General features: G+C 55.8%; 2 protein-coding genes across 2 annotated transcripts; one reads left to right on the forward strand and one right to left on the reverse strand.

Moving 5' to 3' along the window:
• Positions 1–4,951: 4,951 nt before the first annotated feature.
• DCLRE1B (DNA cross-link repair 1B) lies at positions 4,952–6,711 on the reverse strand. The gene is made up of 4 exons (XM_054294020.1): positions 6,508–6,711; positions 6,258–6,402; positions 5,887–6,066; positions 4,952–5,793 (listed from the first exon to the last, which is right to left on the reverse strand). The coding sequence occupies exons 1-4, from the start codon at positions 6,694–6,696 to the stop codon at positions 4,952–4,954; spliced, it is 1,356 nt and encodes a 451-aa protein (XP_054149995.1). The 5' UTR covers positions 6,697–6,711.
• A 239-nt stretch (positions 6,712–6,950) lies between these two features.
• On the forward strand, positions 6,951–12,979 carry AP4B1 (adaptor related protein complex 4 subunit beta 1). The gene is made up of 10 exons (XM_054294013.1): positions 6,951–7,123; positions 7,210–7,434; positions 7,520–7,650; positions 7,884–8,031; positions 8,164–8,660; positions 9,334–9,417; positions 10,305–10,408; positions 10,560–10,767; positions 11,233–11,517; positions 11,960–12,979. The coding sequence occupies exons 1-10, from the start codon at positions 7,011–7,013 to the stop codon at positions 12,433–12,435; spliced, it is 2,271 nt and encodes a 756-aa protein (XP_054149988.1). The 5' UTR covers positions 6,951–7,010; the 3' UTR covers positions 12,436–12,979.
• The last annotated feature ends 733 nt before the right edge of the window (positions 12,980–13,712 follow it).

Genomic DNA, 13,712 nt, shown 5'->3' on the forward strand with positions numbered 1-13,712 from the left:
TCCGGGCCCCGAGCGCCCGCACAGGCCGAGCCAGCCGAGCCCCGAGCGGGCGAGCGCGCACGTGACCGCGGGGCGGGGCGGCCGCAGGAAGCGCCGGGGCCGGGCCGGGACCCAGCGGGGCGGGGCTGGGGACGGAACGGGACAGGGCCGGGAACCGAGCGGGGCAGGGAACGGAACGGGACAGGGCCGGGAACCGAGCGGGGCAGGGGACGGAACGGGACAGGGCCGGGAACCGAGCGGGGCCGGGAACGGAACGGGACAGGGCCGGGAACCGAGCGGGGCAGGGAACGGAACGGGACAGGGCCGGGAACCGAGCGGGGCCGGGCCGCGCTCCGGGTGTCAGAGCAAGGCCCAGGCTCTGCTCCGGGGCCCAGCGATGGCAGCAGAGGAACGGGCAGGAACTGATGCTCAGGAATTTCCACCTGAACACGAGGAAGAACTTCTGTCCTGCGAGGGACCACAGTGCCCTGCAGCGTGTGGAGTCTCCCTGACTGGAGCTATTCCAGACCCACTGGACACAATCCCGTGCCGTGTGCTCTGCCGTGACCCTGCTAGCACAGGCAGGTGGGACCAGGGCAGATGCTCCCAAGGGATTGAGTGCAGTCAGGTCACCAACACCCACTCAAGAAGTCCACAGCATTTTTTCCAAAGTCAATGTAACAGAAACGTTTATTTGCTTTCTTGCAAAAGTTGACAATATTTAAAAATAAAAATTACAAATAGTCTTACCAAAATTCAGACTGAGAGTAGGTTTAGATTACATATTGAGAAAACATTCTTTATTCAGAGGGTGGTAAGGCCTTGGCACAGATTCACAGAGAAGCCACAGCTGCCCGAGTCCTGGAAGCGTCCAAGTCCAGGTTGGGCAGAGCTTGGAGCAACTTGATGCAGTGGAAGTTGTCCCTGCCCATAGCAGGGTTGGGAGCTTGATGATCTTTAAGATGCCTTCCATTCCGTGATTCTGTGAAAACCTCAGAAACTCTCACAGCTTCCTGTTTACATAAGCACAGCACAACAAGTGTGAACCCCCTCCACCAAACACTGCCCAGGAGCTCTGTGACCCTCTGAGACAGGGAGGGCTCAGTCCTCGGGGCAGGATTCTCTGCAGGCTCACATGGAACACGATCCTCACCTCCCCAGACCTGCCCAGGAAGTCCCAACCTCCCCGAGCCCAGCCAGCAGCCTCCTGGTCAAGGTCTGTCCCAAAGGTTTTATTGCACAACCCGTGCCTGTGCCTCAGGCTGGGCCTTGGCCAAGGGCAAAGCCACAGCCAGAAAAACTTCAGCACGGCAGTGGCTGTGGCAAAACTTCCCAAATTCAGCAGAAGGAATCACAAACACACACAGAACATCCACAGGAGCTCACCTCACATGATTATCAAAGTGATTTCAATGTGTTCTAGTACCTTTTCAGAGGACTCCATAAAAAAAAAAAAAACCAAATATTTTAGGCTTTGGAGTGAGTCCAAAGCGACACCACACCATAGAGGTAATTATGTAAACTCATTCATCTTCTGGTGAAGGAAAGCTTTCACCATTACAGTTTTTTTAATCTAGAAAGAAGCCCTGTGTTGCAGGAACAGAAGGGAGAAGTTTCTGGAAGTGCTTTGGCCTCGTAATTGGGGAAGCAGAGTGAGAAACCCAAGCCAGCAGAGCTCTGGGGTGGTCCCTGCAAGGTGACATTGCACACTTGTCTCTGTGGAGCACAGGAGCAAGGCAAGTTTTACCTCAGCCTCTCAACAACAACCTAGAGAACAATTTTCCCCTCTCCACAGCATCAACAGGGCACTCCTTCTGCTTTCCTAGTGTTTTGAGAAGTTTGAGCCAACTGAGCTGTTCAGATTGACCCTACCCAGGCAGCTCTGCTCCAGAACCTGCCCTCACAGCACGCCAGCATTTGATGACAGCTTGGTAAAACAGCACTGAAACCTTGCCAAGGGGAACTCAGCTCGTTCCTTGTTCCTATGCAAGGCCTTGGCTGAGCTGTTTCCCCCCTCTGGGGCTTGGTTCCCAACTGTGGAGCAGAGATAAGCAGCTGGAGCATGCTCTGTGTGTGTAGATTTGGGAGGACTTTGCTCAGAGCACGTTCTGTTCCCTGCCAGGATAACTGCAGGTTCTGAGCATGCAGCCCTGAGATCCCCCCAGCTGCTGGGCTGCAGCTTCTCCCCGTCCCTGCTTTGAGCAAAGCACACCTGTGGGCAGCAGTGCAGCTGAGCTGGGGGCTGCAGGCTCAGAGCCTGCTCCCCATGACACTCAGCTGGGAGCCAGGAAAACAGGGCCATCCTGGAGCAAAGTGTGAGGGACAACAAGGCCTGCAAGAGCCAAATATTTACTGCCAGGAGACTGCATGAAATCTTTTAGGTTGGAAACATCATTTAAGATCACGGAGTCCAACCTTTAGCATTGCCAGATCCATCACCAAACCCATCCTCAGGGGAAGCTGAAGGATGCCCAGAAGCCCCAAGAGTCAGCAATTCCAATTTTCCCCACAAGGCCCCATTTCATCTTCCAGCATTTTAGGACAGCACACAAAAGTAGTATTTAAACACCTAACAGGGAAGAAATGTTTGGCACAAAAATGCCCTGTGCACCTGCTGTGCTGAGGCAAAGATCTCCAACAAACTGTTGGCCAAGTCCCTCCTACTTCTATTGCCTTTTAAAGCCCCAGAGATTTTGGGTTTCCTTGGCTCAGCATGATGGATAATTCCCTCGTCAAGTGGCAGGAATTACCTTTTCAGCTCTGGAAATGAAGCCAGCAATTTATTCTGCAGCTTTAACTGAGCACACAGAAAGGGGATGCAGATCCCCAGACTCTGAAGTCTGCAATGTTCACTTGTCTGTGCATGATTAAAGCTCAGATTTACCCCTGTAAAAAATTACCATTTACAACTCCTTTTTGCCCAGAGGCTGACCAGGAGGTTCTCCACCTCATTGACTTTAATAAATGGATGATAAGAATAAAAGAGGAAAGGCTGGATGCCACAAAACATCAGATCTCCCAGGTCATTTGCAACATGCCCAAGTGGAGCAGTGACTCAGAAGGTGAGCATTCCTCCCCAGCAGTGCAGAAGCTGCTCAAAGCAGGACCTGGAATTTGGGAGTTCTGGCAGTGCTTCACTCTCCTGCCTGTCAAATGAGTCACTTGAATTTCAATAATATTTAAATAACAGCCTGCATCTCCCAGGCAGCAGCAGCAGCCAGCACACTACCAGCACAGCACTGTCATTTCCATGTTACAAAACGTGCAGGTGTCTCCACTCACACCCACCTGCCGGAGCTCTGCAGTTGAGTTTGAGCAGGAAATAATCCACACACAAAACTCCAGGCAGCAGCACACAGGGCCCACAGCTCGAGCTGCCCTGTGTGCAGTTCACAGGACACTGTTTGTCACCTCCAATGTCCCCACGGCAGCTGGCAAGCAGAGCACAGCAGCCCCAGGGACAGGCACTCCTTGTGTAACAGGGACAAACACTGCCATGCCTGGGAAAGCACAGGGCTGGCACTCAGGAGTCACGTTTGCCAAACAAACAGCTCTGCAAACATCCCCACTCTGGCTGTCAACACCCTCACTGCTCTGGACAGCCCTGTTTGTGACTGCTGCATCCAGGGGCACCTCTGCTTTTCACAAGGCCTGGCTTCCCTCCCAGAGCAAACTTTCTTTTCTGTCTCAATTTGGGAATTCAGCCCATCCAGCTGCCACTGGGAAAGGCCCCGTAGGACACTATGTTCAGAAAATTCTGAAACATTTTGCCTAGACAGCACCAAAAGGAGGATCAAGGGAGCTGAGGCACAAACTGGTTTGCTGTTCCAGGTCAGTGCCCAGTGCCCATTTCCAGTCCAGCTGCCCTGACCATGTGAGGGGCCAATGTGAAACGTTGGCAGTGCTGTTTGGCACAGTCAGCTGCAGTGGGTACCCAATGTTTGTCACACCACAGACACTTCCCAGCTGTGCCAGGCCGGGGCTCTGCAGCCAATCCAGAGTGGGAGAGTGCCCAACCTCCAACTAACAGAGCCACTTCTGCTGTTCAGCCACAATCTTTGCAAACAACGCTGCTCAGACTAATCACTTCACACCACCAGGCAGATGTTTCACTATCTCCCATTCCATTTGCCACTGCAGGACAAGAGCAGGCAGAACACTGCCAGTTACCAGGAGTGCTTTGCAATCAAACAGAATTCAGAGGTGCAAGAGACTGCAGAGAATTCAGTGGCCCACTCTGCAAAGCCTACAGCTCAAGAGCCCAAACAATTCCCACTTTTCCTAGCCACAAACCTGAAAAAGCACTACCAATCAGCATTGAGATGGCACTTTCAGGAGAGCAGGAACTTGGCTGCACTTGGCTGGCTGGATGCAAAAGCTGCAAGTATTAGTAGATTAACAGACAGAAAACTTATTGCATTTCAAGGCACTTCCTTTCCTAGATTTCTTTTAGCATCATTTTTCAAAAGCACCTTAATAAAAAACTTTTGTAATGCACTTTTGAATGAACTGCTCATAATCAGTGAGGTATCACAGACTTACGGAAAGGAGAATCTTTGAGGCTCTCAGATTCCCCCTCCTTGCTCCATTAATCACATTCCAGCCATTAATTACTCAGCTGCAAACAGCTCACACCCTCTGCAGCTCTGCCTGAATCAGCCTCTCAGTGACTTTTCTAACAGGGGACGGGCAAGTCACTGCAAAAGGTGGACACAAGGCACACAGACAGTGGGACCACCGTGCCCAGCACAGTGTGGGAACACAGCAGACGCAGAAATAAAAAAAAAAAAAGGCAAATTTTTAAGTAGTATCATCTACAAACGGTTTCTAGTTTCCTCTTTGTCCTCTATAAAGAGGTAAAGAAAATAGAGCCCCAGAGCTGAGCTCCTCTCTCCTAATGGTAAACCTGAGCATGAGGCAGAATGAAATACTGCTACCTGCTGCACTAGCACCAGCAATGTCACACGATTTTTCAGGGTGTGTCTTTCTTCTGAAGAAAGTCTTCTACCAGCTGATCAAACTTCTGTGAGGAAAACTGCTTTAGGACGTGTAAGGGAGTGAGTAAATACTGCTCTGCTAGTCCAGGTGCAAGGTGCTCACTGGAAACAGGTGCTGCTCCTGCTGCTCCCAGCTGTTCCCCACTCAGCTTTTCCTTCTCAACCCCATGAGAAGTGCACCGTTCTTTTGAGCAGAGAGCTGGCTCACAGTAGTGCTGAGGAACTTTAACATCTGTAAACACTTCAGGTTTCTCAGTATTTTTCTCTGGGGAGTCATAAACGACCCCTCGGGGCACAGAACTCCCCAGGGCTCTTTTCCAGAGACCTGTGGGTTTCTGCCCCCTCCTTCGGCTTTGCTGCTGTCCAGGCTCTTGCACAGGCTTTGAGACTGTGAAGTCAGGAAGCACCTGGGGAGCAGAGCTCAGGTATTCCTGAAAGTAAACCTGGCACATGTCGTCCTTCACAATGGGAATGATGGAGCAGGGTTTCAGCCACTTCACAAACTCACGCAGCTCCTCAAAGGACGAGTGATCCGAGTAGGGGATGAGGTGGATCTTGGGGTGGGTGACCTTCACGGGCCTGCCCGTGGGGATGATGGCAATGGTGGGGTGCTGCGCGTTCCAGGTGACCAGCGTGTCCCAGCAGATCTCGGCGACGTCCACGGCGCGGATCCAGCCCGTGCCCTCCTCGGCAGTGAACACGTCGGGCAGCTCCAGCAGCCGCATCTGCTCCAGGCGCCAGGGGCTCACCACCACCCACGTGCTGAACTCCAGCGCCAGCTCCACCAGCAGCGTCTCCTTGCCCAGGGTGTACACACCTGCCAGGGGAGCGGCGGCTCAGGGACAGGGCAGGCACAGGGGACACGAGCCCTGGTCTGGGCCGTGCTGGCAGGAGGGAGGGCAGCACTCACCGATGACCACGTGGTGCTGCGGGTGGGCACGGATGAGGTGGGCAGCCTGGCGGGTGGCCAGCGCCCGCGAGGGCAGGGCCCGCTGGGGGTGGCAGTGCGTGTTGTCCAGGTACAGGCGGTCGATGTGGCGGCCCCTCAGCGCCGGCTCGCCCTGCATGGCGCTCGTGTAGCGGAAATCTCCTGCAAGGACAGGGATGGCAGGGCCCAGAGAGGGTCTGGAGTTTCCCTCACAAAGGATATTTCAGAACCATCTGGTCACAATTCTGTGCTATGTGCTCTGCGACAACCATGCTTGAGCAAGACATTGGTGACCCACTTCCAACCCAACCCATTTTGTAACTTTGTGATTGTAGGAACCTGCCCTGTACTACCTGTGTAGAGGATGGTGCCAAAGGTACCCTCAAAGAGGAACATAACGGAGCCAGGGCAGTGGTTGGAGTCGATCAGCGTCACCGTCACCTCACCCACGACATGGCTCTGCCCCACCTCCAGCGGCCGGATCCAGCACTTCGGCACCTGCAGAGGCCAAGGTGAGGGCAGGGCAGGGCAGATGACAAGGGTTGGGACAGGCACATGGGGATGCCCAGGCGATGAGGGCAGAGGCGGGCGGGACACACCTACCTGCAGGCGGTGATGCAGGAGGCGGGCGGTGAGCGGGGAGCAATACAGCGGGCGGCACCAGGTACTGGACAGCCCCACCGTGTGGTCCGAGTGCATGTGGGACAGGAAGAAGAGGCGAGCGCCGGCCGCCTTCCGCAGGCTCCAGAAGTCCACGGCGATGGGGGTCCCGGCCAGCACCGTCCCGCTCATGGTGGGCGAGGACCCCGCTCCCCTCACGCCGGTTTTGGCGGGAAGCGCCGCGCACGCGCAGGCGGGGCGGGGCGGGGCCGGGCCGCGCGCCAGGGGCGGGGCGGGGCGGTGTCATGCGCGCGGGGGTCACGTGGGCGGGGCGGTGGGGCTGGCGGGCGGAGCGGCACCGGGACCGAGACCGGAACCGGGATCTGGATCTGAATCTGAATCTGGGACCGGGACCGGGATTGGGATTTGGGACCGGGACCGGGACCGGGTCCTAGGACTCGGAGTGGAACGGGGAGCGGCGCTTAGGAGCGGACCGGCGCGGGGCCATGCCGTACCTGGGCGGCGAGGAGGCGCAGCGGGAGCTGCGGCGGGCGCTGTCGAACCCGCACGTGCAGGCGGACCCGGCGCGGTACCGCGGCGCCGTGCTGCGCGTGATCCGGTACGGCGGCCGGGCCGGGCCGGGCCGGGCGGGGGGCGCGGGGCCCGCGCCGAGCCCCGCTGAGCCCCGTGCCCGCCCCGCCGCAGGCTGATGGCGCAGGGCGCCGACGTGTCGGGGCTGTTCCCGGAGATGGTGAAGGCGGGCGCGGTGCCGGACGTGGTGCAGAAGAAGCTGGTGTCGTTCTACGTGCGCGCCCAGGCCCCGCGGCAGCCGCAGCTGGCGCTGCTGGCCGTGAACTCCCTGCGCAAGGACTGCGCGCACCCCAGCCCGGCCGTGCGGGGGCTCGCCCTGCGCACCATGTGCGGCCTCAGGTGCGCTGAGTCGGGGCCGGACCGCACCGGACCGGGGGTGTCCCCGGGCGCCGTGCCCCGCTGACGGCCGGCTGCCCTCCCGCAGGATGCCCGGGATCCAGGAGTACCTGCAGCAGCCCCTGGTGAGCGGGCTGCGGGACAAGGCGTCCTACGTGCGCAGGGCGGCCGTGCTGGGCTGCGCCAAGATGGTGAAGATGCAGGGGGACTGCGAAGTGGGTGAGTGGCTGGTGGCCGTGGGGCTGGGGTGGTGGCCGTGGGATGGGGACACGCGGGTGATGTGTTCGTGATGTGCATTCAGCCTTCAGGGCTGTCCTGGGGTCCCTGTGCTGCCCCTGTGTTGTCCTGGCTGTGGGGCAGAAGGAGAGAGAAAGTGAAGGGTAATGAATGAAAGACTGAGGAAATTGCACTGTGCCAGCAGATCCTGATGGCAGGAGCTCTGTGCTTTGCAGATGGTGCTCTGGTGAATGAGCTCTACAGCCTGCTTCGGGACCAGGACCCCATTGTGGTCGTGAACTGCCTGAGGGCCTTGGAAGAGATCTTGAAGAAGGAGGGAGGTGTTGTCATCAACAAACCCATCGCCCATCATCTCCTCAACAGGTTTGCTTTCTTTGGCATTAAGATGGCGCTGGAAGCTTCTCTTGTTCTCATGTTTTCTATGCAGAGAGGCAGTTCCTGGGGGACATAAGATGTTCCTGCCCTCCCTGACTGGTGCCCCTGTGCCCCTGGCAGGATGCCCGACCTGGATCAGTGGGGGCAGAGCGAGGTGCTCACGTTCCTGCTGCGCTACAAACCGCGCAGCGAGGACGAGCTCTTCGACATCCTCAACCTGCTCGACGGCTACCTCAAGAGCAGCAGCCCCAGCGTGGTGATGGCGGCCACCAAGCTGTTCCTGGTGCTGGCCAGGGAGTACCCAGATGTGCAGGCAGATGTGCTGGTGCGGGTGAAGGGCCCGCTGCTGTCTGCCTGCACCTCGGAGAGCAGGGAGCTGTGCTTCACCGCGCTCTGCCACGTGCGCCAGATCCTCCGCAGCCTGCCCGGCCACTTCAGCAGCCACTACAAAAAGTTCTTCTGCTCCTACTCGGAGCCCCACTACATCAAATGCCAGAAGATGGAGGTGCTGTGTGAGCTGGTGAACGATGAGAACGTGCAGCAGGTGCTGGAGGAGCTCAAGGGTTACTGCACGGACGTGTCGGTGGAGCTGGCGCAGGGAGCGATCTTTGCCATAGGTGAGAGCTCTGCCTTGCCCTGGCTGCAGCCCTGCACCTCTCAGGGGGGCTGTGCTCTGCTCAGGGGTGCCTGGGCAAGCACCACATCACTGCTCTGTGCTGCAGCAGCCTGCCCAGGAGTGGTTTGTGTCAGAGTGGTTCTGAAGCACTGATTGTTCCAGGAGTGCTGGCGCTGAGCTGCTTCAGGTTGTGCAGAAAGTCCTTGAATCTCACGGTGTGAGGAGATGCTCTAGAGAAAATTTAATTTCATCTTGTAATGAGCCTTCTCGCGTTCAGTGAAGCTGTGCAAGGAGTGGAGGAGCTCTAATGCCTGCTTGTCCTTTGAGTTGTGATGGGGGCAGAGTTAAGGTGATAGTTTTGGTTTTGTGAGCTTTAAAAATAGGCAAATTATTACAGTATTCCTAAGGAGAACGCTGGGGATGACAAAATGCTTTTTTTAATGTATTATATTTAAGGAAAGTTCAGAAATCTTTTGAGGCATGGCCTCAAACAAAAGAACATGTCCCTGGTGTGGAGAACAAGCTCATTTGGCCACACTTTCAGAAATAGTAGTCAGCAAGGAAAGGAGGGAGACTGTTCCTTTAAAGAGAGTTTATGATGAGTAGCTGGGTCCATGACTCCTGTTTCACTCTGACAGAATGTTGATTTTTATGTCTTTTTGGCATCCTTGCAGCCAATATTGCCAGGACATACACAGAGCAGTGTGTGGGGATTCTGACAGAGCTTCTGGGGCTTCAGCAGGAGCACATCACCTCAGGTAACCATGCTGCTGGTTCATGCTCTCAGGAGGTGCCTTTGCTGGAGCTCCTGATCCCAAACCCAAAGGCACTTGGCTTTCAGTTTAATTGGTGGAAGTTTTCCAGGTGGGATGACGGGTGTAAGGTGTGTTCCTTCTGCAGGAACTGCTCTCTGTGGAAGAGGAGATGGTTGTAGCTGTGCTCATGCTTCTTTCTGGCTGCCACCTGCTGACTCAGGGAGTGAGGAGCTCAGCAGAGATGTTTTACTGTCTGTTTGAGAGCCAAGATGATTAATGGATCTTTTAAATCTCTGTGATTTCTGTTCCTCACATAACAGTCTGATTCAGTTGTGCCCAAGTTCCTTTTTTCTCTTCTGCCCTCAGATCCACCTTCACATCACTGCTGTTCCTGCTGTTCTCTTTTAACTGCTCTTGCTCTCTGGCTTGAAAACCACACACTTGCACTCAGCTGTTGAATTCCATCTCAGGAGCTGTTTTTGTGTCTGAGTGGGCAGCAAAACCTTTCAAGTTTTGACCTAAAGTTCACGAGCCTCATTTCGAATCGGGGTCAGCTTTAATTTGTCATCCTAACCTCGTGTGTCTGAAGCATCATGAGTCAGAGGCTTTTTAAAGGCTGGCAGTGGCCAGAAGAGAGGCTGCTCTCCAGCAGAGGAACAATCTGAAGTCTCAGTGCTCTATTTTAGACCTGGTGCAGCTTTGCTCTGACAAATGCAGTGTCATGGGATTGGGAAGGAGGGTGCCTCAAATCACAGGCTCAGGCAGGGCACTGACCCTCCAGGCTGGGATTTGCAAAGCCCCTTGAGTGCAGGGCTTTGAGGTTATTTTTTTCTTTTCCCCAGTGGTTTTTATGACTCTTGGGGGATGCTGATAACTTGTTTTCCTCGCAGCTGTGGTCCGTGCTTTCCGGGACCTGGCCTGGCTGTGTCCCCAGTGCACAGATGCCGTGTGCCAGGCCCTGCCAGGCTGTGAGGACACCATCCAGGACAGCGAGGTGAGGGGGAGGATGGACAAGGACTGTGCATCTTCCCTTTGCCTTGAGAGTGGGGGCAAAACTCAGAAATCCTCAGGTTTGATCTGCCAGCATTTCCTGCCAACGCGTGGCACACAGCAGCCGTTTGCTGGTGTTCCTGTGCTTCCCTCAGGGCAAGCAAGCACTGGTCTGGCTGCTGGGCACCCACGGGGAGAAGATCCCGAACGCTCCCTACGTCTTGGAGGACTTTGTGGAGAACGTGAGGTCGGAGTCGTTCCCGGCGGTGAAGATGGAGCTGCTGACGGCGCTGCTGCGGCTCTTCCTGGCCCGGCCTGCCGAGTGCCAGGACACGCTGGGCAGGCTGCTCTACTTCTGCATTGGTGGGTTCCCCGAGTCCCCACAGCTCCCAGGGGCCTGCTCTGGCTGTGTCACCTGGCTGGGTCAGCATCCTGGCTGGTTCCAGGTGGTTCCGTGGCTGGCTGAGTGTGGAGTCATGGCATCAGAGGGGAGGGGACCTTAAAGACCATCCATTCCACCCCCTGTGCTGAGCAGGGACACCTTCCCTGTCCAGCCTGGCCTTCCAGGGATCCAGGGGCAGCCACAGCTTCTCTGGACACCCTGTGCCAGGGCCTGGCCACCCTCACAGGGAAGAATTCCTTCCCAATATCACATCTAACCCTGCCTTCTGTTAGTTTAAAACCATTCCCCCTTGTCCTTTGGCTGTCTGCCCGTAAGCAGGCCTGCATTGTGTCCCTGAAAGGCTGTTTTTAATAATTTAGTGTATAATTTAGTGCTCAGGGCAGTGTGGCTGAGGGATTCTCCATGGGTTGCTGTCTGTGTTCCAGAGGAGGAGCAGGACATGGCCGTGCGCGACCGAGGGCTCTTCTACTACCGCCTGCTGCAGGCTGGCGTGGAGGAAGCGAGGAGGGTCCTGTGCAGCCCCAAGTGTGACCCCTCCCTGGGGCTGCTGGGGGACCAGAGCAAGCAGCCTGTCAATGCCTGGGCCCTGGAGTTCAACACTCTGGCCACAGTTTATGGCAGAGAGCGCTGGGCGCTCGCCACCGCTCAGCAGCCCGTGGAGCCCTCCTACTCCTGCTCTCCTGCTGCTGGCTCCAGAAGCAGAGACACAGGTGAACAGACCTGCCTCCCCTTCCTCTGGGAGCCATTCTGCCTCTGCCAGCAGAACACAGAATCCCAGAATGGTTTGGCTTGGAGAGAGCCTTGGAATTCCCCTCGTTCCACTCCTTACCATGGGCAGAGGTCTTACACTGGCCCAGGTGCTCCAGGCCTTGTCCAGCCTGGCCTTGGGCAGTGCCAGGGATCCAGGGGCAGCCACAGCTGCTCTGGGCACTGCCAGGGATCCAGGGGCAGCCACAGCTGCTCTGGGCAGCCAAGATGCTCTCCCATATGGGAGGAAGGTCAGAGTGCTTTGGGAGTTTGGGGTGCAGTGTGTGCCTGGTCACTCACTAGCCCAGGAAATGCTGCTGGTGGCACTGGGATTCCTCTGCTCCATCCAGTGGGCTCTGTGGAGCTGGGAGCTGCATCTCACCAGTGTTTGTGCTGTCATTTCAGAATCCCTGGTTTCTGAAGGGGATAAGGAAGTCCTCGAGGTCCATCCTGATGCTCCAGTGTCTGATGGGAATAAAGAACTCCTCAAGGCTCATCCTGATGCAGGCAGCCTAAGCTTGATTCCTGATGTTTCCCTGAGTGCAGAACAGTTTGAGAGGAGCTGGCTGAGCCTGGACACGAGCTGCCAGCTCTGCCTGCCCTGGGCTGGGCCTGTCCATGCAGACACCATCCAGACAGCCCTTCGTGTGGTGCACATCCACACCATCGCCATGAGCAGAGCTGGAGCCCAGCCCTGGAAAGCTTATCTGAGTGCCCAGGATGACTCAGGCTGCCTCTTCCTCACCGAGCTCCTGCTTCAGGCAGCAGATTCAGAGCTGCAGGTCTCGGTGAAGCAAAGTGAAGCAAAGCCAGAGGCACTGCAATCCTTCCTCTCAGCCTTGAGGACAGTGCTGGAGGCAGTGGCTGGGCTGGAGTCATGACTGGTCCCTGCTCCCAGCAGGATGCATGCTCAGAGCACAGCAAAAGTTGATTTCTCTGGCTCCTTCTGCCATACCCAGTGCTGCTTTGGTAGGTTTAAAGTGCAGAGTTTCCAGTTCACCTGGGGAGCCTGGGTGGTGTGGGGGAAGCTGGGGCTGGGCAGCAGGGCAGGGTGAGGGGCTGCCCTCCCCTGGGGCACTCTGCTGTGACTCACAGCATGGTGGCATCCGTGCTGGGTGTCATGAGGCACAAACATCACCCATGGAACCAGAGCTGAGCACGATTCAGGGCTGTGATTTGGAGAGGTTTTTTCCTCAGAATTATAAATAATTTTTTAAAAAAACCACACCAAACACCAGAGGCACCAGGATTCTGCCACTTCTCTCACATTAAGAGGAACAGTGCAGTGAAAGGAGAATATTTAAATCTTGGCCCCCTTTAGATTTGTTTTAATTTGCTGTCTGATTTCAGTGGTAGCTTGGCTTGGGGGTGAGCAGAGCTCTGCTGTGCCAGAGGAGGGCAGGCAGGGGACATCCTGCTCACTGGAACCAGACAGAGGTGGGTTTTTCATTGAAATGTGTTACTGAGGTGAGAATTGCCCTCTCTGAAGTTCCCCCAGCTCCTTGATTGAGGGTGAGGTACACAGTGAGATTGATCTAACAGGGCTTTAGGGTACTCTGTGAGGAGCACAAGCTTCTTCTGCCCGATTTCTTGTAATTTTTGGTTTCTGAATGACTTGATTGTACCCTCAAATGGCACTGTGCCTTCCATGCACTTCACTGACACCCTGTCACTGTTACACACACTTCTGCCTTTCCTAATAAAAATGTGAATCATTCTTGGCTGATTTCTGGAGTTTCTTGTTCCTTTTACCCCCAGGGCTGTGGATGGGGTGATGTGTGCATCAGGGCAGCTCTGTGCCCAACAGAGAGTTTCTCTCTGACCCTCCTTGCAGCAAAGCTTTAAGGAGAAACTGGGCAATGATCAATCTCAGTCTCAAATGCCAAATGACTGTGAAGGGTGAACCTGCAGGAGGACTCAAGGGCAGATCACCAGTCAGCTGCAGCAGGGCTCCTATTGACAGTTCCCACAGCTCTGTTGTGTTCCTGCCCTCAGGGAGAGCTGATGTGGGAAACGCTCAAACTTCCATCCCTGGAAAGTGTCCAAAGAGGGGTTTGGAGCAAGCTGGGATAGTGGAAGATGTCCCTGCCCATTGAGATGAGGTTTAAGGTCCCTTCCAGCCCAAACCATTCTGGGATTCTACGTTAAAAGCGTGAAG

This window comes from Melozone crissalis, unplaced genomic scaffold, assembly GCF_028551555.1.
Source record: "Melozone crissalis strain CALT ecotype California unplaced genomic scaffold, PUWL_Pcris_2 ptg000198l_1, whole genome shotgun sequence".
NCBI classification, from domain to species: domain Eukaryota; kingdom Metazoa; phylum Chordata; class Aves; order Passeriformes; family Passerellidae; genus Melozone; species Melozone crissalis.